The sequence below is a fragment of the Serinus canaria genome, chromosome 8, assembly GCF_022539315.1.
Source record: "Serinus canaria isolate serCan28SL12 chromosome 8, serCan2020, whole genome shotgun sequence".
Taxonomy (NCBI): domain Eukaryota; kingdom Metazoa; phylum Chordata; class Aves; order Passeriformes; family Fringillidae; genus Serinus; species Serinus canaria.
This window is the reverse complement of record NC_066322.1, coordinates 1146179-1170856: the sequence shown is the minus strand read 5'-3', so window position 1 is coordinate 1170856 and position 24678 is coordinate 1146179. Positions and strand designations below refer to the sequence as shown.

Below are 24678 nucleotides of genomic sequence, written 5' to 3'. Positions count from 1 at the left end.
TCAGGAAACTGAAACTGAGAGTACAACTGCAGGCACCCAGAGGGGAGCTAAAACCAGGGTGTGGTGTTCCACAGACTGTCAGAGGTGTGAGTTCTGAGTGGTTCAATTTAAATAATTCTTTATGGTGACTTTAAGTAAAATCCAAGGTTTTCCTCCCAGGCAAAACCTGCTCATTTTAACAAATTCGGCTGAGCAGTTGATCATCTTTTTTTCCCTCCCTTGTGAAAAGTGTGGCTTTCAGTGGAAAAAAAAAAAAAAAAAAAAAAGTGTGAATTCAGCCTGAGGACAGGAAGGGTTTCAGTGTCCCCAGCTGTGCTGCTGCTGGAGCAGTCAGCATCTCACAGCAAAACTGAAATTGGGTGGGAAAAATAAATCCTGGAATGGTTTGGGTTGGGAGGGAACTTAAATCCCACCCAGTGCCACCCCTCCCGCGGCAGGGACACCTCTCACTGTCCCAGGCTGCTCCAGCCCCAGTGTCCAGCCTGGCCTTGGGCACTGCCAGGGATCCAGGGGCAGCCCCAGCTGCTCTGGGCACCCTGTGCCAGGGCCTGCCCACCCTGCCAGGAACAATTCCTGCCCAGGGTCCCATCCATCCCTGCCCTGTGTCCATGTAAAGCCATTCCCTGTGTCCTGTCCCTCCAGCCCCCATCCCCAGTCCCTCCCCAGCACTCCCAGCTGGCAGCACCTTGTTCACAGCCGGTGACAGACGCTCTTTCCCCGCAGGCTCTGAGCAGGTCGGAGGCAGGAGGGAGAATCCTGGGCTACACCGTGACCTTGGAGTCCCTGGAGCAGGAGAAGCTCCCGGCGCAATCCCACCGCACCACCCAGACCAGCTTCTCCAGGGTCACCCCCAGGGCGGGCCACAGGGTGACAGTGACGGCGCACAGCCCGCGGGGCAGCTCGGCCCCCGCGGCCGTGCTGACACACCTGGGCAGCCCAGGTGAGGCTCCCGCGGCTCGGCATGGCCGGCAGCCCCGCTCGGCTGCGCCACACCCCTGCAGGGCTTGCGGTGCCTCCGCCTTGGGCTCCCTCGGTGAACTTCAGGGATGTGCAGATCTGCTTTTCCCTGCGGTTCCCGCGGGAGCAGCCCCTGCTCTCCCAGCCAGAGGGGCTCCAGCCCTTGGGGTGTCCCCATTCCTCCTCTGGAATCACTGCAGCAGCTCCTCATCCCAGTGCTTCCATCAGGGCAGGGTGTTGGGGTGTGCCCTGCCAGCACCTGCCAGGGCTTGGGATGGCACAGCCAGGCCGAGCTGTGGGTGTCCCATCCATGAGAAAAGCCAGGAATGTCACTGTTCCTGCCAGCAAACCCTCACCCTGCCATCAGCACCTTCTCTTTCACTATAACTCATTTTATCCTTCCCACGGTGCCAAAGTGGACGAGACCCAGCAAACCCCACATCCCTGGTTTGCCTGAGGCTGCAAGAACCTTGTGCTGACAGCGGGTTTTGTTCTCCCCTGCAAGATCTGCCCCCTCCCCAGCGGGTCTGTGCCGTGGGCCTGGGGAACAGCAGCATCCTGGTGAGCTGGAGCCCCCCTGCTGGAGCTGCCCTGCCCGTCGGGGGGTACCTGGTGGAGTGGGCAGAGCCCTGGAGGGAGCCACGCCTGCAGCCCTGGCACAGCTGGGTCAAGCTGCCCCCGTCCCACCTGTCCACTGTGATAGCAGGTAATGCCACCCTGGGCTGGCATGGCACCAGCTTGGTTGGAAAATATTCTTGGCAACAAGTCAGGTGGGAATTTGGGCTCCAAGACCAGGCTGGATAGGGCTTGGAGCAGCCTGAGATGGTGGGAGGTGCCCCTGCCATGGCAGGGGTGGCACTGGATGGCCATTGAGGTCCCTCCCAACCCAAACCAGTCTAGGATTCTATATTTCTGTATATTTCTATATCTCCTATATATTTTCTATACTTCTATGTATTTCTATAATTTTTACTAAAATCACTGCCAGGGATCCAGGGACAGCCACAGCTTCTCTGGGCACCCTGTGCCAGGGCCTGCCCCCCCTCCCAGGGAACAATTCCTTCCCAATATCCCACCCATCCCTGCTCTCTGGCAGTTAATTTTCAGTTTAAAGCCCAGTAAGGCTCTGCCAGGCTCAGTAGATCAGAGAAAATTTCTTTGCCTTCTTTATGAAAGATCTATCAATAATCACAAGATTTATCTCAGATTTAAGCAGCTGCTGCAATATTTCTGCCCTGACTGCACATCCTTGAAGCAGCAGCTCTGCAGCTGTGATTTCTCCCCCCAGAGCACATCAGAGATAACGTCTGCTATCAGATCAACGTGTCTGCACTTTACCAGGACAGAGCTGGGCAGGCAGCATCAGTCAGGGGAAACTCCACAGCTCAAGGTAAACCCCAGGAATGTTGTCCAGGTGTTTGTAAGGAGTTTTAAGCTCAGCTCTAACACCGGTCCTGTGCCTTGCAGCCCCATCAGCTGGGCCCCAGATGTTCACAACCCCCTGGGCCAGCGGTGTCCTGGTTTCCTGGGAGGAGATCCCAGCCCCCCAGCAGAGAGGCTGCATCACTGGGTACCACATCTACCTGCACAGGAAGGATGGGCAGGGCCAGCCCGAGGTCCATGGTGGGTGCCTGGGGCTGGAAATGCTTCCCCTGCCCTGTCATTGCTGAGGGTCTCCTGAGGGATCACTCTAAGTCACTTTCAGCATGAAACTATCAGATTTATCCCTGCTTCTCCCTGCTCCTCCTATTCTTTTTCCTCCTCTTCTTATTCCTCTTTATCTTTTTCTTCCTTACCTTCCTCATCTCTTCTTCTCCTTTTATTTTTCTCCCTCCTCCTCTTATTCCTCTTCTTATTCTTCTTTCTTCCTCTTCTTCTTCCTATTCCTCCTCATTCCTCTTCCTCTTCTTTTTTTCTCTTACTCATCTTCCTTTTCTTTTTCCTTAATCCTCTTCCTCCTCTTCTTCCTTCTCTTTTCCCCTTTTCTTCCTATTCCTCCTATTCATCTTCCTCTTTTTTTTCTCTTGCTTTTCTTCCTTTTCTTTTTCCCTAATCCTCTTCCACCTCCTCTTCTTCTTCCTCATCCTTTTTCCTCTTATTCTTCTTCCTTTCCTTTTTCCTTATTCCTCCTCCTCTTTTTCGTCCTCCTCCCTTTCCTACCTTCGCTCAGAGCCCCGTTCCAGCTGCAGGCAGTAAATCCCGAGCCAGGCTCTCCATTTCCATCCCTGTTTTTTTTCCCCCAGCCGTTCCCGCCGGGAAGGCTCCTCGCTCCCTGCACCTCCCTCACCTGGAGCCCGGCGAGCACTACGAGCTCTGGATGACAGCGGAGACCGCGGCCGGGGAGGGGCCCCGGGGCAACAGCGACAGCTTCTGCCTGGAGAGTAAGGACAGCTGCCAGGGCACTCCTTGCCCTTGGATCCCCTCTCCCGCTCTCTGGGAATGCTTTTCCTGCTCCTCTGCAGCCACGGGAGCTCTCCAAGGGTGCTGAGGATCTCTTGGTGCTGAAGATTTGCAGTTTCAGCTGGGTTTGAGATGTGGAATCTCTTTCTTTGCCTTCAAGCTCCCAGTGCTTGCTGAGGTGTTTCCTCTGTGGTGAAGGGTGGTTTATACACAGAGCACAGAAATATTTGGGGTTTTTTTCCTCTTTTTGATGGAGCTGAATGGTGGCTGCTCTGCATTCCAGGTGCTGGGGGCTGGGTGACTCTGGTGCTCGTCGGCAGCTTCTTCATCCTCTCAGCCTGCCTTTGTTCTGTGCCTCCAGCAAGGAGAGTGTGAGTGGATCCATCAGCTGTGTCCCAATAAAACCGGGGTTTTACCAGGAGGGATTAAATCCCTCAAAGGTTTGGGTTGAAAGAGATCTTAAATCCCACCCAGTGCCACCCCTGCTATGGCAGGGACACTTCTCACTGTCCCAGGCTGCTCCAGCCCCAATGTCCAGCCTGGCCTTGAGCACTGCCAGGGATCCAGGGCACCCCCAGCTGCTCTGGGCGCCCTGTGCCAGTGCATTTTAAAAATCTTTACTCCTATCTAATCTAAATCAACGCTCTTTTAGTTTAAAACCATTTTCCCTTGTCCTACAGGATGATCATGCCCTTTCAAGAGCATGGAACAGTGAGGATTGTTCAAAATGAAGGTTTCAGAGTACATGAATGATAATAAAAACAGGCTCTGAGCTTAAAATACACCTGTAGCCCATAGGTACTGTGAATTTTCGACCATATCTTGAAACCAAACTGAAGGGGAGCAATCCCTGAGAATGATCCCCACCCAGCCAAGAGCTCTGCAGGTGCCTCTGAGGGTGGATCCACGATCACACCTGGGTTAATTCCACACCCGAGGAGCACAAGGGTGCTGCAGGTCTCACCGTTCAAGGTTTCTAATTGCATTTATCCCCCCTGCAGGTTCAAGGGGCTCCTCTCCCTCCTCCTGCCACAGTGGCAGAGCAAAGCCATTCCCGACCCTGCCAACGCCACGTGGGCCAAGAGCTTAGCGGCTGCCAAGGTAAATTAGAGGGGTTTTCCTTCTAATCCCACAACCTTCATTAAAAAAAGCAATTGGAGCAATGCGAGCCAGTAATCTCCTGAAGCAGCAAATCCAGCAATCTCTAGCAGCAGATAATCTCCGCTGGAGGAGACTGGAGGATGTGCTAGGCAAATTAAAGTCCAGAAGAAGGCCGAGCTCTCCCGTTTCCAGCGGGATGAGCGGCGTGGTGAGCGAGTCCGGGAGATCCGTGCCGGGATTCACTCGGTGTCCCCCCGCAGGCGGAGCTGAGCGCTCCCTCCAGCCCCTTCCTGCCCGGTGCCTTCGAGGAGCCCGAAACGAGCCCGGTGGAGGAAAGCCCGGCTCACCCCGAACCCCCCAAGCCCCTCAAGGTGGGCAGCGCTGACAGCAGGGGGCACGGCGACTGGGCAGGGGAGAGCTCGGCGGAGGAGCAGCAGCTCCCGGATCTGTACCAGAGGCTGGTGGTGGAGGCGATGGAGCCCCCGGAGCCCGTGGCCGAGTACATCTCCAACCCCGGCACCCCGGCCCCGGAGCCGGCCCCCGAGCCCGAGCCCAGCCCGCTCTCCGTCTTCCCAACCGCGTTCCTGCCTCCCGCCCTCTGCTGCCAAGGGAATCTGACTCTGGATCGAGTGAAACTCAGCGGCAGCTCCTTCCCGAGGTAGGCAGGGGGCGATGTGAGCCCAGCAAGAGATTTGGCACTTTACCGAGTATTTCGATGGGAGTCCGGCAGGAATTTTGGCACTTTACAAAGCATTTCGGTGTGTTTTGATGTGAGCTCAGCCTGGATCTTGGCACTTTACAGAGTATTTTGGTGTTCCAATGTGAGCTCAGCCTGGATTTTGGCACTTTACAGAGTATTTCGGCATGTTTTGATGTAAGCCCAGCCTGGATTTAGCATTTATGAAATATTTCAGTCTTTCAGCAAAACCAGTCCAGTCCCTCACATGTGACACCTCCGAGTGACAAAACCCTTCCCTAGTCACACCTCACCTTAGGACATGGCTGTTCCTCTGCAGAGGCACAGCTGGGGATGCCAGAGCTGGATTCTGGGAATTTTGGGAGCCCTTCCTGCAGCCTGGGCTGCCTCAAGCCCTGTCCCACTGCCCAGCCCAGGATCAGAGCTGGAAATCACCATTTCCACCAGAAGGAGCAAGGAACTGCAAAAGGGAAGGATGGAACAGCTCAGCACCTCTTGTTCCCCTCCTGGCACCAAGTCACAGAGTCCCCAGTGTCACCAGACCCACAGAGGACACAGCACCAGAGCCAGGGCCCCTTCCTTGCCTCAGTTCAGGGCAGGAAAATTCCTCACCAGAACTAGAAGCAGCATCTGTACTCAGTCAAATGGATTGTCAAGAGGAATTTAAGTGATTTATTGGAGTGTTCTAATTACAGGCTGCAAGGGTGTTACACATTTAATGACTTTGTTTACCAGATGTGTGTATATAAATAAAATGTTGGAAATCTGAACTTGGCTTCCTGTTGTTTTCTCTGGTCAAGCTCCAGCTTTACACAGAACAATTAAAAATTAAAAATAAAGCTGAAACGTTGCAATTAGAGATGGAGCAGTCCAGGTATGAACTTACCTGGAGCATCCTCTGCATCCCCAAGCAGGGACAGATTTGGGTATTGCCAAACACCAGCTCAGCCACTGCACTTTGGGCTTCTGAGCTCTGGTCCCACCTGTGTCACCTGGCTGGGTGACATCAAAGGAAAACATCTCCCTCAGAACTGGGTCAGACATCCAAAAAACCAGAACCTGCTGCCTGCTCTCCACACCCTGCCTGGGAACCACCCTGGTAAGAGGATTCTGCCTGAGCACCACAACTCAGCCCCTCCAGTCAGCTCTGCTAACCCAACTGAGCTAGAAAGGCAAATCAGATGCCAAAAAAGGTTTTTTTAAATAAAGCACTATTTTGCCATTCATCTTTTTCTGCATGCTGATTTTCTACCTCAGCATAAGGACAAGAGAACATTGGAAATAATTTCCTCCTCACTCTGCAAATGTCCAACTTTATCAAAATATGGGATTCATGTCCAGCCTCACTCCAAGAGACAAGGACCAGAGTTCTGTAACTCCAGCCTGGAAATCTTCCAGTGCTGTCCCTGAGCATCCCAGGAGGTCCTTTTCCCCTCAGGACAGCCTTTCCAGCAGGAATACCAGGTTTGGCTGTCCTGGGGACACCCCATCCCTGCAGGCAGTTACAGGTGGGGGTGGGCTCAGCTCCTCCAACTGCTGCCACCACACATTCCCACTGATTCCTGACATTCCAGCAGAATCCATGTCCTTTCCCACACAGCTAACTCTCAGAACAGACCAATCATTGCCCCCTGCTCCCTCCCACCATTCCAGCTCTGAGATCAACTCCCCTACTCAAACCTTGCCCTTGCTTATTCCAAAACCAATCTGCTCCACGCCTCAAACTTCCTCTGCTCTCTCTTCCAAAGGATCAGAATTTAAAAGTTGCAGTCCCCTAGATGTGGTGTGACAACAGGAGCAAGCAAGAGGACAGAAAATGTGACTAAAAGCAAGTTCATTAATCATTAATAACCTACTTGGGAGATGCTTTTCCAAGGCAAAATCCATCCTGGGAATGGGAATGCAAGCTGGACTTCCTGGGACAGACCCTAGATGAGCCACTGTGAATCTCAGTGGTTTCATTTCCACGTGGTTTGCAGGACATTGTTTTTAAAAGAGCATGAAAATAAACCTTTATTTCAGTTAACACCCACCAATATTAAAGAGAAATGTTCACAGTTTTAGTTCTTGACACAAATGGACTGAAAGAGGTGAATTTACATCTGGCAGAACAGCAGAAGGACCAATTTTAAGTTACAAGCTGTGTTGAAAATCACTCTAGGTGCCATTTGGGAATGCTTTAGAGCAGGAAAAGGGAAATTCCAGCCAGCAAAATCACCTGGGTGGCAACTGGAACAGCAGTTTGGATCAAGGAAGAGCTGTGTTCCAGGGAAAGCTTTGCTCCATGTGTTTGGGTGTTATCCAGGCTGTCCCCAAGGCTGGAAGTGCAGCACATCCCAGCAGACAATGGGAGAGGAACAAGGAACAGCTCTGCCCCTTCAACAGCCCCACACTGAGAGCAGAGTCAGGAGAGGAGAACCAAGGGATTTTCCCACCCTCTGATGGAAAATCAGCCTCCTTCTCCTGCCTGGGGCTGGAAATCCAGGTGAGGGAACTGATCCATGGTACTCACAGTGGGTCACAACAGGAGCTCTCGTGGAAAACAGCTCAGGAAAAGCAAAGGCAGCTGCTAACACCCCAGCTGAGCAGGCTGGTATTCCATATTCCAAGGTCTCCAACACTTCCTGCCTGTCCTTCCTGCACAGTTTTTACAAAAATAGGGTGTTACCTTTAGTTCTCTACTACCTACAAAACTACCAACATGCTCTAAGCTGCCCTAAGAGGAAAATATGAAAGAAGAGATTTGTTTTAATTCTAACAGATGCTGATAAAACCCCTACTAAGTCCTCTATTAGCCATTCACTCAACTCTTTTTGTGTATTGAAGGGATACACAGGGAAGAAAGTGAACCTATGGTGGATTTTGGAGGGGAGGAGGAGTTTCTCACAATAACTCTCTAGAAAAACATTCCTTGGTGATGTCCCAAGCAAATCCTGAGCACTGCACTGAGCCAGAGCTGCATTTGGATGGAGAGGTGAAGTGTTGAGGTTTTGGGGAGGATTTTTGGTGTCCCAAGCACAGATTGCCATTGTCCCAGTCCAAAGTCCTGAGCCACAACTCCCTCCTGAGCCAGCCCAGCTCCTTCCTGAGAACACCTGGAGCAGTGCTGGGAATGCCTCAGGTACTGCTGCACCTGGGTGGCAATCCCACATCCCACCTGGGATCCACATGGGCTTCCAGAGCCACAGCTGCCACCCTCCCCCACTCCCAGATCCAACAATTCCCCCAGTCTCAAGGAATCCCAGCTCCAAGGACAGGAATTCCCTCTATTTCAGGGTATCCCATCTCCAGGGACAAGATTCTCATGGAATCCCAGCTCCAAGGACAGGAATTCCCTCTATTTCAGGGTATCCCATCTCCAACAGGAACTCCCCCAATCTCAGGGTATCCTCTCAAAAAAAAAAAAAAAAAAAGCAAAGGTAATTAAAAAACTCTTTTTTTTTTTTTTTTGCCAAAAAAGCATCTTGTTCTGTTGAAAGGAAGGAAGAGGAAATAAAGGTCCAGAGGGGGAGTGCAAGGTGGGATACAGGAATTTTAAAAACCTGGTTTCCAGACCAGTTACCCATTGCTGGATCCATACACAGGTATTGAATCATAAACCAATGTGCTTTGACTCTTGATTTCAAGTATCTGCTTTCAACTTTCTAGAAAGATTTTGTGTAAACAAACTACCCAACAGAGATGAAGAAATGACTGGTTTTCCATGTTGGAAGTGAAGCATTAAAAATTTAGTACTCCAGGAGTTCGTTCCACACAGCACTAACAGTCTGCCCAATTAATATTCCACAGATTCCATGGGCTGAGAAAAATCTGCCAAAGAGGAATTAAGGAAACTGAAGTAGTGTGCAATAATTAAAACCTAGTTTGGAGTTTGGTGGTGGGGGGAAGAGGGAAAGTCTAAAATCCTGACTTTAAATTAAAAAAAAAAAAAAATGAACACAAATGAAGGGAAAGCTTTGAACTGGTACACACTGTTCACACCTATATTTCAAGTTTGGAAACGCATATTTTCAAGCAGCAATACAAAAAAGTATCCATGAAGAATGCATAATCTCTGAAAAAATTATGAAAACATCCCTGCTACCATTACATTTCTAAATACAAAACTTGACTACCATATTGTTGCTTCTGTGTAGCGAGAGAAGTTCATTTTCAAAACAGATAAAATTCAGTCTTTAGGTGTGAATGGTATGAATGACAGTCTCTTTTTTTTTTTTTTTTGTTTTGTTTTTTTCAATTTCTTAGTTGTTTTAGGATCCTTAAGCATGCAAGCCTCGGAGAGGAAGGCCCGACCAGGGCAGGGTTGGCTTTATGACATCCAGTTTAGGACAGAGCTGGGAAAGCCTCTGGGTCATCTACGTCAGGAGCAGAAGCACTTGACTGAAAGAGAAACATCACACAGTTATTGCCTGGGGCAGAGGTGGCAGCACTTTGGGGCTGGAGAAATCACTACAGAAACAACCCTTTCTTTATTTATTCCAAAAATGACAAAGCCTCTTACACTGGTTTTGTTATCTGGAGAGGAACTGTAGACAAACTGATGTCTGCACATCATTACTGCACAGTTCTCTTTTTAAACAGATCTCAGAATGGTCTGGGTTGGAAGGGACCCTAAACACCATGGAATTCCATCCTCCTGCCATGGACTGATCTTTCCCTGTGGACCAATCCTTACTGAGGGACACAGCTGAAAAGGCCCTTTCTGGAGCACAAATTAAGTTTTCCATGTTTAATTTTTCCCACTCAGACCCCAGACATTGATTAAAGTAATTTTTGTGCCAAATTTTTAGCCCTAAAACATCATGCATTAGCCAAGGATCTCCTCAGTAGTTTTCTGAAAGGCTCTGCACCACATCTAAAAACCAGAGGAGAAATTAAGAATTTCATACTCTTCACTTGGTCTTTGGAGAAGAATGGGAAGAACCAAGATAGTGGAACTTCCTGTCATGGTATTAATTTATCAAGAAATATATTTAAAATGAGAGCTGAAGCAACACCTGTAGCTGCAGTCTCTGCCTTGTCTAAGACTCCACAGACCACAAACCAGAATTAAAATGTAACAGCAGGGCTTAAGCTACAGGCTCAGCATCTCCAGTTGCTCAGCACAGAGGAGGAGGAACAGCCAGATAAAGGAGGGAAGTTTTGGTCCCTGATCCCAGGGAATGCTCATGCAGAGCTCACCCACCTGGTTGGGCGTGTGGATCACATCAAACTCCTTGACCAACTGCAAGGAAACAAAAGCAACACAAAGTCAGGTGCAGGGAAGCTTGGAATTACTTTATGGCAGAATTCTTGAAGAGTATTAGTGAAACAACTCAAACCAAACCACCACTGTTTAATTTCAACTCCTTAAAATACTATGATTCTGTTGTCAGGAGAGATTCCCAACTAATAAACTAAAATTTGTGAAGTCTGTGTCTGCCAGAAGGGACAAAACCAAGCAAATCTGTGTGAAGAAAACCACAGCACACAGACTGAGCCCATTTTCCAACCAGTAACAATTTGACTGATGCCTTTAAGGCAAGTAAGTGATCCGTAATAAATCAAATCTTCACTGTAGCTACACTGCAGTGCTTCACCTTCACATACTGTCTCCCAAAACCCAATCAGTATTTTTTCAGGGTATTCCCCTGGTGCCTTAGCACCAAAGAAGGGATAAACATTACTGGAGGTTAGAGAAAAACCAGTAAGAGCCCAGTTTCCAGCTGGAAAATCTGAATTCCTCAGGTTCAAGATGTGACATGCAGCTGTACAACCAGTCCTTCACCCCCAGCAGGTCACAATGCACACAGAGTGTCCTGGCTGTGGCTGAAAATAACCAGCACTTGTGGTCCTGCTCTGGCACCACCTCAGGCAGCTCATGGTACATTCAGATCTGTCCACACCGGAAAGTCATTCTTCAGGTTTAGACACAAAAACAGGCACTCTTTAAAAACCCACCCTCCTTTTTTTTTTGTGTTTGGTGACAACAGTGCTCAAACATTCATCCTTTTGTCCTAACAACCCGGTTTTAAAGGTAGCTTTGCACAGAAGGATTTTCACTTGGGTTTAAAACACTCTGTTTGCTGGCAGAGCATCTCCCCCGGGGAAGAGGAAGATGCCAGCAGCAGGGGAGCGAGGGGAGGTGTCCCTGGGGTGGGTGGTGCTCACCTTGTCGGTCCTGCCCCCACGGCTGGCCCTGCCCCCGCGGCCCCGGCCGCCCCTGCCCCCTCTGCCGCCGCGCCCGGGGCGGCCCAGGTCTCCAAAGTTGATCTCCAGCTGGGATGTGATGTCGTTGGCGGGCTTGCGGAAGTGGTGATCCATGACCGAGTCCTCAGCGTGAGCCTGCAACCGGCACATCTCCATCAGTCAGGGAACAGCACCAAAATCCCCTCCTGGGCACCCTGCACTGCAGCTGGGCTCTGGCCAGCACAGCCCCTGCTCACACAACCCCGTCACCCACTCCTGCTCCTCCCTCGGGACTCCTGGAATTTCTTAGCAAACAAAGTAATTTGCCTTTCCAAGATAATTAATGAGCTCACACCATCACTGAGGTTGGAAAAGGCCTCCAGGATTGAGTCCAACCTGTGCCCAATCCCCTCCTTGTCACCAGCCCACATCCAGCCCTTCCCTGGACACCCCCAGGGATGGGCACTCCTAACCTCCCTGGACAGCTCCTTCCAATGCCTGACCTCCCTTTCCATGGAGAAATCCTTCCCAAAATTCCATCAGAGCAATGTGTCCTTATCCCAGACCAGACTGACTATTACCAAGCCAGTACAGAATCTCATGTTGGAGCAACTCCCATTTTGTGTCCCGGTCCCACCAATTCCTTCCATCCTTTTTCCACTCTTGGTCACCCATCCTGATTTTTCTCCCTGAGGATTTACACTTTATTTGTTTTAGCCCTTGAAAAACACTGAGAATCCCTCACTGCTCTGCATTCACAGTAACAGCAAAAGAGGCACAAAAAGCTCAAACACAAGGAGCTGAAGGAGCTAAAACCCAACCAGTCTCCCCAGTGACACTGGAAAATGTGGATCTCAGCACCTTTGCCAGGATATTCCCTTACTGGTTTGTTCCCAGTGCACTTGGTGGAAACCTGAGCCTGGAGGAGAGCAAGGGATGCTCCCAGGAGTTACCAACAGCAGCAACCTTGGAAATTTCAGTTACACACTGAACCCTACCAGGTGTTTTTAAAGCAGTTATTTCTCCTATTTTACACAAATAGTTTTTTCCACGTGCAAGCCAGCTTTTGGCATCCAGGATAATACAAAGAACGTAAAAACCTGCCTATCACAGCTCAACCAAGGTGTTTTGGAAACATCCAACAGCAATATCCAACACTTTCCTCCCTCTAAGCCCCCAACTCCTGACACAGCACTCATCAATTCCCTGGTTTTCCTACAAAAATGCCACGTGCAGGCTCAAGCTTCCAAACTCCAATTGACTTTTCTGCTGCAGTTACAAAACATTTGGACTTTCAAAGGCAGCACATTGTGCAATTAAGCCTTGTGATCTTTAATTACCATTTGAGGAGCCTTCACAAGGCTGCCAGGGGGTGGAGAGGTCTGGAGGCAAAGCTGCTGCCGGGGATTCCATGGGTCCTTCCCAATATCCCATCTATCCCTGCCATTCCCCCTTGTCCTCTCCCTCCATCCCAATTTGATCCAAAATAGCCATTCTTTGCTGCTTTATTCCCAACACATTCCACTGGGATGTACCCCACAGAACAGCTGGTCCCTTCTTCACTCCTGATTTCATTTTTCCTTCCCCTGGAAATTTCTTTGTCAAACTTAGGAAGTTTGTCTCAACAAAGAGAAATGTTCCACACCTCAGTCTGACATGGCACTACTCAAACCTAAAACACCAACCCTGTAAAACACTATAGCACCTTAGAGATGCTTCAAATTCCTTTCTTACTATTTAATTTTTTATCACTGCAGGGTACTGAGATTCTATTTCCAACTACTGGTAGCCATGTGGTAATTCCTTTTCCTGGGATTACTAGAAGTGGTGGGATCAGTGGATTTGTGCAGTACTTCTGTGCATTTCCATCCCCTAGGCTGTTTTTATTTAAAAACAAATCACTACAGTTTACCAAAAAAGATTTTGATTTTGGTATAACCACTGAACCAACAAATTGCAAACTCCCTATGTAACCTGATGACTCCTCTATCCAAAGTAATTAAAGGTCATTTAGAACTCCCAACAAAAGACTTGGCACATTCTCCTCAGCCTCTTCCGTCACTGGGGTGATAAGTCACACATACTGAACAAGTTGCTTATCCTGAAAAACCCTGGGAAACATTAAATTTCCATGTATTGGTGACTCAGCAGTGCTCTGATTTAATAACTGATCACTTCCCGAAGGCAGTGCTGCCCTTAAGAGTCTTGGGGAAGGCTGTCAAAAATTAAGAACAAACTACCAAGAGAGCCACAGCAAACAATGAGAGATGGAAAAACAGCAGCTACAAAAAAAAAAATAGAGACTCATGATAGAAGCTCCTATGGTAAGGTTTGAAACCTGCAGGATGAGGAGCAAGGGGACTAAAACCATGCTGGGTGCTGGATGGTGCACAGTGAGACAACAGGCATGGACAGAAAAGCTCAGTAAAAGTTCAGTAAAATTCTCTCTTTTGGTGAGTTTTTAATATCCAAACGTTCCCTGCTGAAGGGGCTGATGCTCACACCAGGTATCACCAGTGACAGAGAAAGGATCAGTACCTCATTTGAATCCAGCAGACTCCCCTGCATTTCTGTCATCGCCTTTGTCTGGTGACAGTTGTGTGTCCACGCCAAAGTGACAAAAGGAACAAAGGGAGAAAACAAAAGGAAGAAATGAGACTCAACTACATACAGGAACAACAGGTAATCAGGTCACAGGAGCTGCTGGTACAGATGGCACTGAGCACACGGAGCAGCCCAGGGAGGAGGGAGCAGCTGTGCAAGCAGCCAGAGACAGCACAGGATGGATGTGCCAAGTGTGGAGACAAGAGAAAGCTCAGGTGGACACCAAAAAACAGCTCAGGTGGACACCAAAACAAAGCTCAGGTGGATGGACACCAAAACAAAGCTCAGGTGGATGGACACCAAACAAAAAGCTCAGGTGGATGGACAGCAGAAAGTTGCCCAGGAGCTGCTGGGAGCTGTGGCAGAGACCACACATGCAGGCTGGTCTCCAGCATGGCCAGAGTCAGGCACGGAGATGGGAAGAGCTGGGATGTTTGAATCACTGTTGATGGAAATCCTCCTGCAGAGCCTTCATTCAAGAGTCATTGCTCCCAACTTTGAGGAGATGAATCATTCTTTTCCAAACTACATTTCCTAATCTCCCAGTGCAACCTCCTCTAAGGAAGGATTGGATTAGTGAGGAGGTTTGAAGAGACACAGCAGGGACAGTGTTCAGTACTACTGGGTATCACTTTTTCCAGGAGCCCTGGATTCCATTTTTGGGATGAATTTAAGGATCTGCCCACAATACAACTCGTTCCTGTTTTTCTGTAGGAACTCAAGACTCAAGGCACTAAAGCAGCTGCAGAGAAAAAGAGGAACTCTGCTCTATGGCACAACCCTGAGTCCTGGGAAGAGGCTCCTTGGAGCCTCTGCTGATGGCCCTGGATGTCAGACTAAAGCAGCAAGAACCTGAGACAGAACTGAGTCCATTCTATCAGCACCTACACAGTAAAGGGAACAAGAGGACAGACCTCAGGCAGGAGGACAAGCAGGAGGAAAAGGACAGCTCCTCCCCAAGAGTGAGCAGCAGCAGATCCTCATTGTCCCTTCTCCCAGACTTCTGGAGCATCTCTGAAGAGTTCCCAAGCTATAAGAATGCAGGTGCTCATCACAACACCTCAGATTTCTCAGAGATCTACTGGGGCACACAGGATTTTTCAGCCATAAGAGTAGAGAAGATCTGGGGCTAAAACCAAAATTTACCTATAAACCAAATCACTTCCACACATCATCTCCTTCTCACCAATAAAAATCAGAGAAACCTTAATTACTTGACTCCTAAGTACATCCAAGAGGACAAAGAGAGGAAACAGCAGGTGATTGGTGGTTTTTAAAAATATGTTGCCTTCTAAAGCTGCTCACAAAGGAGCTGCAGTGGAAGCTTTCCTAACGCCTGTATTATAGAGCTATTCTCCTATAATCCTGAGAGCAAATCCCCACACTGCTTCCCATGGGATCAGGGAACAATGAAGAAGGGAGATGGGGAGACACATCTGCTGGATGGACAATAAAGCAGGCTAAAGGCAGCTCCATTTGAAGGCAGATTTGTTAATACCCCACTTTCATGCTTACGCAGCAAGAGGCTGTTACCTTCTTATGTGATGGTGCTAAAAATATCCAACTTGTTTATTTGAGAAGTTCACCTCTTAAACAGAACAATCTACTAATTATGTCAGGTCTTCCATGGCAGTAATTTGATTATTCAGAGTTTTTGTTCAGAGTTTTTGTTATTGTGTTTTGTTAGGGGTTTTTTTTTTTAGGGTTTTTGTTTGTTTTTTGAGTTAACTGATTTAGTTTTCAAATGGAAAATACAGTCTGGATCTTCCTAGCCTCTAAATTTCTCACAAGTAGCATCACCTTTACTATCATACATGCTCATACATTAAAAAAAGCGCCCTCAGATGAGTAAATGTCAAATAAATCTCATTCAGAGAGACTGAGGGAATTTGAAGAACTACAGGCTTAGTAAATCTTGGTGAAGTACATAAATACTTCTGTTTAATACATTCTTTCAGCACACAGCAACATGAAATGTAACTCCAATTCCCTTTTCTACCCAAGCCAGAGAAAGCAGCATTTAAGGAACACTTCAGTGAACAGCTCAGAGGAGACACAGCCATGCAATCACTCCAAGAACTGAACTGCCCCACACAGCAAGGAAACAGCCAGATCTGCCACCAAGTCAACCACACTGGGAGCTCAACCAGAGCAGAAATGGAACTTTCACTGGAACACTGAGCAGTGCCCCCACCCTGTACTACATCCCAGCTCCCAGGATAAAAATTGGCAAGGTGTGAAAAAGCAGGAATACATTTTAGGAGAGCAAACAGAGTATTACACACTATCCAGCAGTCACTTCAAAGGACTCAGCACCATCAGTATACAAAGTTGCTGCCACCAATCTCTTAAGTGAGCTACTTAACATATTACAGAGCGCTAAAAACAAAGATTAGAACTAAAGATTAGCACAGCCCTGCATTACAAAACAAGAGCTCTCAGCACTTCCCTCCCTGGTGCATCTCCCCTTTGCCACTCTTGGAGCAGAATAATGAACATTATGCAATGCCTGAAATGAGAAACTACAAATTTAAAACAATTCTACAGCAGCTAAGCAGAGTGTCACTGGAGCACATAAATCATTCCAAGTGCCTTCCCAAGAGCTTGTCTGTGTCACAGCACTGAGTGAGGAGACACCCACACCACAGATTTCAGATGCACAGTTGGGTTTAAGGTCTCTAAGGCATGACCAGTCTTCCTTCAAGCTGACATCACTTAGCAAGCACCATGAACCTGTGTGCTGCAGAGCAGATGCTAAATAACACAAGCTGCCTTTTTTAGAAAGCAAACTTGACAACATTCCCCCAAAACTCTCACCAAGAGGCAATTCTTACAAAGCTAAGGCACAGCTCAGCTCATGAACCCAACCACAGTCAGAATGGCCACTTGTGCTACTGCAGACCTTCAATGCTGCTAAAATAATGTTGCTCAAATGAACGAGAATGAAGTTCAGATTTAAAGAAATGCTGTTCCCACTTCCTTCACTTCCAACAGCAGGTCAGCATCTCCCAGCATGGAGCTTCCACTCTAAAAAACACTCACCAACAGAAAACCTTCACAAGGTGGAGGCTCAGAGTATGGAAAGGCACTTTACCTCCTCACTCTTTGACTTGTGGAGCACAAATCCTTTTTTCCACTGCCCATCAGCTCCCTCGTTTGGTTTGCGGATGTTGAACTCGACTTTTGCACGATCCTTGCTTTGAATGGCTTTCCACTCATCCAGGGTCATTTCCTTGGGGCCTTCTTCCTTAACTTCTTCAACCTCATTCTCTCTGTGGTCAATTCATGCAGATCATGGTCACAACTAAGGATTTACACTCTGGATACAATTCCAAAATCATTTGCTGGCTGGTACCAGGTTCCAAACTGAACTTTGTCAAGGATTTAGCAGTTAAGGGGTGAAAATATGAACGGTCATTTACACCACAGGAAAATTCATCTCCTTTAGAGGGAGTGCCAAAAAAATTACACCCAGCCACCTCTGAGCACAGCAAAATGTTAAAATTAAAACTGACCCATGCCACCAAATCTCCACATTACTGTCGATTTTATTTCCAAATCTGAAAGCCCAACTTCTGGCATGACTTGTTCGGAGCTCCTTCCCTCCTTTTGGAAATACATCTCTCATAAACATTCAAGTCAAGGCAGTGAGAACTCATTCTTCCCACAGTTTTCAAGCTTTTTAGTATTTTGAAAACCAGAATTTAAGCAGCTTTGGATAATTTGCTTCCTTTGTTGAACCAAAGACAAATATTCAAACAAGTTTTACTTCCAGCTAATTTGAAAAAGTAACTGAACACACGTTATTTGTGAGATACAGCACATCTCCCTAGTGCCAAAGGCTATTTTTAAGTAAAACACACAACCACTGTGCTCAATAACAGATCATATTCCAGCTACTGGAAGCCTCTGGTCATTGTTTAGTGTGTTTATGCAACTGAATTTCTGATTTATAGGAAACCAATGCTGTGTATGTGCAGCAAAGAGATCATGAAAGCCTCAATTTCAAAGGTCTTCATTTGGCAGCCATTAATTTTGAACAAAAATGCAAAAGGTTTTGTGTCAAAATAACTGTATTTCAACTGTTTCTCACTGTGTAGGAGAGAATGATTTTTGACATGGGATGTAATCAGAATTTGTTTTGTTCAAGCCAAAGTTTGTTTTACTGCAGTAAAACATCCTACAGTTCTGCTGGAACACTGAGAGCAAAGATCCACATAAAACCAATTAAAAAGTTACCCATGTGGAGATGCTTTTCTGTAGAGAGAAACTTTTCAGTAAGGCAACCAAACCATGGCAAACACCCTAGGAATCATTAGAAACAAGTACTTCAAAATTCTGTTTGCCATTTTTTGAGTCCTCTACAAAGCCCACTCCTCATTAAAATACAACATTAGTCACACTAGGCTACCATAAAAATTTGTATTGTATTTTTACATCAACTCAGTATCACTAAGGCTCCTTCTGCTTCTCTGGTTACTCTTTCATTCATTCAGTGCCTGGTTCGTCCTGTAACAGTGTCCAAGTGGGATGGGAAGAGACCCAGGTAACTTTGAAAACTGCCTAGAGAACGAAAGATACAACCTTTCTCCTACAGCTCAGTCACACAGTCTCCAAGGCTGCTCTGGAAAATTAAGTTTAAAAAGTTGCCTTCCATTGGCATTTCTGTCCCATTTGCTTGGTGCTGCTACCCAGTCTGAGCACAGGCGTTTTTGGGTTGGGAATTTGGAGGTGCAATCCCAAAACCCAAAATGTATTAGAAATTATTACTGATAAATAAATACATCTGAAAGAGCCTGCAGGACACCAAGGAATGGTTTAAAGGCAACAATTTCCAAACACGAGGTTTTTAAGGAGACTCATTCAGCAGTACTGTGGATGATCTACTGATAATCTGAGTTTGGCCAAACAGATGTGGAATAGCAGAGGTTAAAGGGAATGGAAGAGCACCTCTGAAGCAACCCAGGAGCACGGAGAGGGGTGCTACTCACTTGTTTTCAGAATCAGCAGGCGGATGCTCCTCTCCCTCCGGCGTTTCCTCAGTTACAGCTGACTGATCCAATTCACTGCAATTACATAACGGTAGGAGTTGGGGCTTTATTGCAACTTCATCCCTCTTTAAGGCTATGTAAGATTAACAATAAAGATCTACTGTGGATTTACTGTTTCAGTAAGGATTGGTGCTCTCTGTGCCTTTTAAACTCTATGCTTTTCACTTAACTAATGGTTTTCCCCAATGCTTCCTACTACCCCTCCTGAAAGGCTCCCACTGTCCCTTCCAAGACAAAATGGATTTGGGCATTAAAAATAGACCTCAATGGGACAGCTGAATTTTTGTAATACAAAATGCATGCTTATCCTGATCAAAATTTACTAAAAGTAGAACAGTTTCATTTTAACCAAGAATTGTTACCAAATCAGCACAAAACCTCCCAAACTTCCCCAAAACTCTGGTTGAACAGTGAAGCTATTCTTGTGCTACAAGAAATCACTGGGGTTTTAAACTCCGCAGAAGCGTGGCAAAAACCATGGAGATCAAAGGCAAAAATGCAGCTAAATCTGGGTGTTCTGCAAGCCATAATTAGGGCTGATTAACATAGTGCTAATGGCTTTCTGAGCAGTGACAGGATACTAACGTTAGTTCGTCTTTGACGGTTCCCCAGTTGTGTGATCCGCTGCCACCGCGCTTGTCCTCGTGCTTTAGGCCGCTGAAATGTGAATGTGAAACAGAACTAACAAAACTGAGTTAACATTATAGTGTCCAGACACAGAAATTCAAAAGATCAATTTTAAACGGGGGGCAGGGTGGTAAAGGAGAGCCCCGAGGGACAGGAGAAGGCAAAGACTCACGATCTATCGCTGCCACTGTGTCTGTCAAATTCCCGTTTGCCACGAGAGTCAAAGCCATCTCCTCGGCCCATCCCGCGCCCGCGGCCGCGGCCCCGGCCCAGGCCTCCACGTCCACGCATGGGTCGGTCCAGGATGGGTCTGCCATGGAACAGCCACAGGTCAGGGATCCACTCCAAAACCACACAGCATTTCACGCTCTTGTCCCTCTTTGAGAATTTTATTTACTTGGTTTTGCTTTGATAATTACTGTTTGTAAGCTGGGTCAAGTGATTCGCCTCTAAAAATGTACAGCGCGCTTCATGGTTCTCTTCATCCCTGAGAACTTTAGTTACTTGTTTTTCCTTTGATAATTACTCTGTAGCTGGGTTCAGGCTCTTAATTTCAGAAAAGTCACTCCCTCATCCCTGGAAGTGTCCCAGGCCAGGATGAAAGGGCTTGGAGTAACCTGGGACAGTAGAAGGTGTCCCTGCCTGTGGTATGGGCTGGAGCCAGATCACCTTTAAGGTCCCTTCCAACCCAAACCATTCTGTGGTTCCATGATTTTAGAATCTGGAAACAAATACTCAGGATTGTTGTTTGTTTGTGCCTTCTGGCATTAATTCCAAAATTTAGTCTTTGTATTCTGTTACATAATTAACTGATGCTAAAACTTCAACTAAACTCGCTTTTATCCAACTTACTCTTAAAAGGATTTTAACTTTGGCAACTGAAACATTAATATTTGAACATTACTCAAATTCTGGCTGCCTCACAATACTCAAGACAGTTTAAATTTCATGTAGATCTAAGATGGCTTCACCACTTCCAGATCTGAAGCCGTTGCAACCACGGTGCAAACACCTACATGGACAAACTTTTGCTGGCTTTAATTCAGCTGTGCAAATTAAAGCCACAACTGTAACAGCAAACAAATCTCATCCTGCAGGAAAGAGATATGTTTGGGTTCCCTTCCTGAGCTATCTGCTATAGATGCAGAGAAATACAGTGAATATCTTGATTTAAACCATAATTCAGTTGCAACTATGAACCTGTTCATGCACATCACTCCCAGCCTGTAACTTGGGTTTGCAAGCAAAACTATGGAAAAGGGAAGTGTTACCACTTGCATGACAGGAATTCAATCTTGATTCAATCAGCTTTTTTACCTGAGCAGCAGAAGGCAGGACAGCCCTGCCTGTCAAAGCTAGGAAAGCTGTTTCTCAGCAAGACAAAACTCTTACTTATCCACGGAGAACTCTCCTCCCTCGCCCTTCTCCTCGGCGGGTTTCTCGAAGCGGCGCTCGCGGGGAGGTCGTCGCTCGGGTCTCCTGTCGATGGGTTTGCCTTCTCCCTGCTGCTGCTGCTGCTGCTGCTGATCAGGCCTCCTGCCAATCCTCCTTATCCCTGAAACATCAGGCCAGACACATCAACGGAATGTGCAGTGCTCCAGGACAGATACCAACCCCTCTGGCAAACAAGCGGGAAGAAAAGTTTTATTGCTGCATAAACTGAGCAGCCCCACTTCCTACTGACTCTTTTCAGTCCCTTTTTTTACCCAGCATTTCAAATTTGGTTTGACTGAGAACTTAAGTAATCCCCCTGTTGAAATGACAGGGTCAACTTTCAAGCAAAAACCAAAGAAAGCAGGATTTTATTACTAATTTTTTTCACTGAAAGGTGCTTTTCAGGTAAAACAACTGGGTTTCATTGAAGAACACCCTAACAAAGTGAGCATCAACTCACTGGCCCTAAGACAGTCAATCCTGTGCTCCCTAGGACAGTCACTCCTGTGCTGTTCTAACAGCTGGACCCCATGATCTTGGTGTTTTCCAACCTAAATGATCCTTTGATTCTGTTCTTGGAAACTCTTCTGGGCAGCAGTGCCACCACCTGTACTGGAGAGGTGTCACCTGCAGGTGCTGGTCAGTGACTAACTGGGGTCCTCACCGTCCAACATTCCCTGACAAAGATTCTCCTTCTGGTGCACTTCTCAAAATAGCCTAAGAATCCAGTGCCACCGAGCTGCCCAGCCTTCTTCCTCCCTGCCTAGGCCTCCTAAAAGGGTTTTTATTTGCAATAAAAACCTCCCGTGGGCATTCTCTTCTCTACCAAGCCCTCTCAAAGATCTAACACAGTTTTCTTTTCCACTCATGTGAAAGGCCTTGTTTACTCTTCTTTAAAAGATGAGGACAAACACAATTCTTACACCATTTTCTTGCCAAAACACTGGCTCCAAAATTAACAAACCACCTTTTACATTCAAAGCTGATTTTTAATTATTTTTTAAAGAGCCGAGTGCCTGCCTAGCAAGCAATGTCAAATTTGGGTGGGGCTACAGAAGTTGCAGTTGTAATGATATCCAAGCCAACACACCCAGATGAACAATGTCTCCCTCACCTTCCAAGCTGTGTTTAACATGAAGTTTGCATGGCACACAGAGCTCCCTAAGCATTCCCGATTCCCTGAGGAAACAAGGGGTTAAACCCAGCACCCTGCACTGGGAGAAGGGCTCTCCAGTGGGGACAGGCATTCCCTGTGAGCAGGAGAAGCAGGGAGAGGAGCAAGCATGTTGCAGAACTGGAATGGAACAGCCATGGCTTTTGAATTTCGAGTTCAACACCCTGCACTCAGAAAAACCTGGTTCCTGCTGAAGGCTAACCCAAAATACGAGTTATTTCTCAGCATCACCAAGCTTTGAACTGCTAATTCAGCAGGCAAATCACTTGCAGCCTTATGGAGTAGTGGAATAGCTTAAAATACATTCACACAGGAAACAAGCCCTGGCATCGAGCACCTTTATGATGCCAAAACTGCAAAAACAGCCACGCACAAAAATAGACATTTTCAAACTGGAAATTTGCTTTGTTTACCACACTGCTACAACAGCAGCCTCGACTTTCTCTGTTTCACTACCACAACAAACCACGAAAATAGTTATTTTTCACACTGCTCTTGAAAACAAGCTGTGAAAATCAGAAGGTGAAGAGGGGCTGCCCAAAGCCCTCCTGTGGTGCCAAAGACTCTGCCGTGTCCCTCGTGGGGCAATCCTGCACCTCACTAAGGCTTCCAGAGGACACTGGTTTGGTGAACTGAGACTCCCGACAAACCACTGCATCCCTCACACGGAAAACACCCCTAACGTTACTGAGCACGAGATCCACAAGCAAAGAGTATTTCTAACATTGCTCCTAAATTTGCCTTCTCACAAGGTGCTTTCGAATAACATTTGCAACACCCATTTTCCAAAACAAATAACATACTAAAATGATTTCTTTCTTTAACAGCATAAACCAGTGGAGAATCAGAACCACTTTGTAACATAGATGCAGAAGCATTAAGATGCTCTCACGTAGCACCGTGCTCTGTGAAAAGCTCGTTGAAATTGCAGTTAACCTGTTATTCCCTTGCTCCCACGTCACCTTGCTGTCACCACATTGATGGGTTTTTTTCCAAGGATTCCTTTGAACCCGAGCTGTGACCCACCTGCCGAGCGCTGAAGTTTGGGCGCGGTGGAGCTGCTGCCCGCACGGGACGCCATGTGCCCACATCCCTCCCTGTCCATGTGGGGCCCGGCCTCCTAATTCCCAAAGCATGTTCTTCAGTCTGTTTGTGCTTTAATTTCCTTTTTTTCCGAAGTTTTTCATGTAAGATGTCGTGAAAATTTAGAGAAACTAAGAATTCATGCAAGCGATTATTTAAATATATATGAAAACAAGAAGATGGCTATCAACGCTGTTCCCCTAGAAAATGACCCAGACAGACCTTGGAAAGCCCAGGAACTTCCAGATATCCTGTAAAATACATCGGAGACCCTGAAACACGAGTCAAGTTCAGGATACAGGGCTGGACGGGGCTTGGAGCAACCTGGCCCAGTGGAAGGTGTCCCTGTCCGTGGCAGGGGGTGAACGACAAGGGCCTTTCCAACCCGAACCACTCCAGGATTTCACGTGCCGGTTTAAATGGAATATCGGAAAGAAATTGTTCCCTGGGAGGGTGGGGAGGCCCTGAGCAGCTGTGACTTCCCCTAGATCCCTGGAAGCGCCCAAGGCCAGGCTGGACGCGGCTTGGGAGCAGCCTGGGCCAGTGGAAGGTGCCCTGTGGCAGGGATGGAACGGGATGGCCTTTCACATCCCTTCCAACACGAGCCACTCCACGATTCCCTTCGCTGCTGGCATTTCCCATTTCGCGCTACTCCTCTCCCTCCCGCCGGCACCGAAGCGGCTCCGGCCGCCCCGCACGCCCGACTCCATTTTGCGCGGGCCGAGCCGCGGGACACGTGGGGCCGGGCGAGCCCGGCGCTGCCGCCGCCGGCCCCGCGGGCGCCCCGGGCGGGCTCCCCGGGCGGGCTCCGCCATGCGCGGCCCCACGTGCGGCTCGGCCCTGCCCGGGCCCCCTCTGTGTGGCCCCGGCCGACCCTCCCCGCCGACCCCCGGCCCGCTCACCCTCCTTCCGCAGCGGCGCTCCGGGCTGGCCCCCGCCATCCTCCCGGCGGTCCCCGCCGGCGAAGGGCGGCAGCGGGTTCTTGCGCTCCTTCTGCGACTCCCTGCGCAGCTGCTTGGCCGCGCTGCCCGCGCCGCCGCCCGCCTGGCCTACTCCGCCGGCCCCGCCCGAGGAGCCGCTCTGGGCGCCCGCCGGGCCGCGGGCCCCGCCGCCCGCTTGGCTCCCGCCGCCGCCGCCGCCGCTCTCCTTCCTCCGGCTCTCCGCCGCGCGCAGCACCTCGAAGGGGTCGGACTCGTCATCGAAGAGCTGATCGAAGCGGTTGGTGACGACGCACCCGAAGCCCTCCTGCAGGTGTCCGGGCATGATGGGCCCCCGTCGGCGGGATCCTGCGCGGATGCTACCGGGCCCCCCGCGCCCTGCTCGCTGCCGCACAAGATGGCGGGCCCTGAGGAGACGCGCTTCTCTTCCGGCGCGGCCACATC

The 24678-nt window shown here is 48.4% G+C and overlaps 2 protein-coding genes across 6 annotated transcripts in view; one reads left to right on the top strand and one right to left on the bottom strand.

The window, feature by feature from the left end:
- The window catches only part of IL12RB2 (interleukin 12 receptor subunit beta 2), a 19351-nt gene extending 9966 nt beyond the window's left edge, over positions 1 to 9385 (top strand). The window contains exons 9-16 of the mRNA XM_050977189.1: positions 724 to 940; positions 1463 to 1663; positions 2246 to 2347; positions 2425 to 2580; positions 3201 to 3338; positions 3641 to 3728; positions 4359 to 4458; positions 4719 to 9385. Coding sequence (XP_050833146.1) covers positions 724 to 940; positions 1463 to 1663; positions 2246 to 2347; positions 2425 to 2580; positions 3201 to 3338; positions 3641 to 3728; positions 4359 to 4458; positions 4719 to 5120 — 1404 coding nt within the window. The 3' untranslated portion in view covers positions 5121 to 9385. The remainder of the gene's footprint in view (positions 1 to 723; positions 941 to 1462; positions 1664 to 2245; positions 2348 to 2424; positions 2581 to 3200; positions 3339 to 3640; positions 3729 to 4358; positions 4459 to 4718) is intronic.
- SERBP1 (SERPINE1 mRNA binding protein 1) lies at positions 9118 to 24678 on the bottom strand. 5 transcript variants are annotated; one of them, XM_050977190.1, is made up of 10 exons: positions 24199 to 24678; positions 20998 to 21160; positions 19778 to 19915; positions 19564 to 19659; positions 18919 to 18993; positions 17022 to 17199; positions 13862 to 13909; positions 11306 to 11479; positions 10341 to 10379; positions 9118 to 9535 (listed from the first exon to the last, which is right to left on the bottom strand). In XM_050977190.1, exons 1-10 carry the CDS (start codon positions 24557 to 24559, stop codon positions 9479 to 9481), a joined length of 1329 nt encoding a protein of 442 aa, XP_050833147.1. In that variant the 5' UTR covers positions 24560 to 24678; the 3' UTR covers positions 9118 to 9478. The 5 variants fall into 5 exon arrangements, with proteins under 5 accessions (XP_050833147.1, XP_050833148.1, XP_050833150.1 ...); XM_050977191.1 differs by having other exon boundaries at positions 19564 to 19635; XM_050977193.1 differs by lacking the exon at positions 24199 to 24678 and adding an exon at positions 23240 to 23309.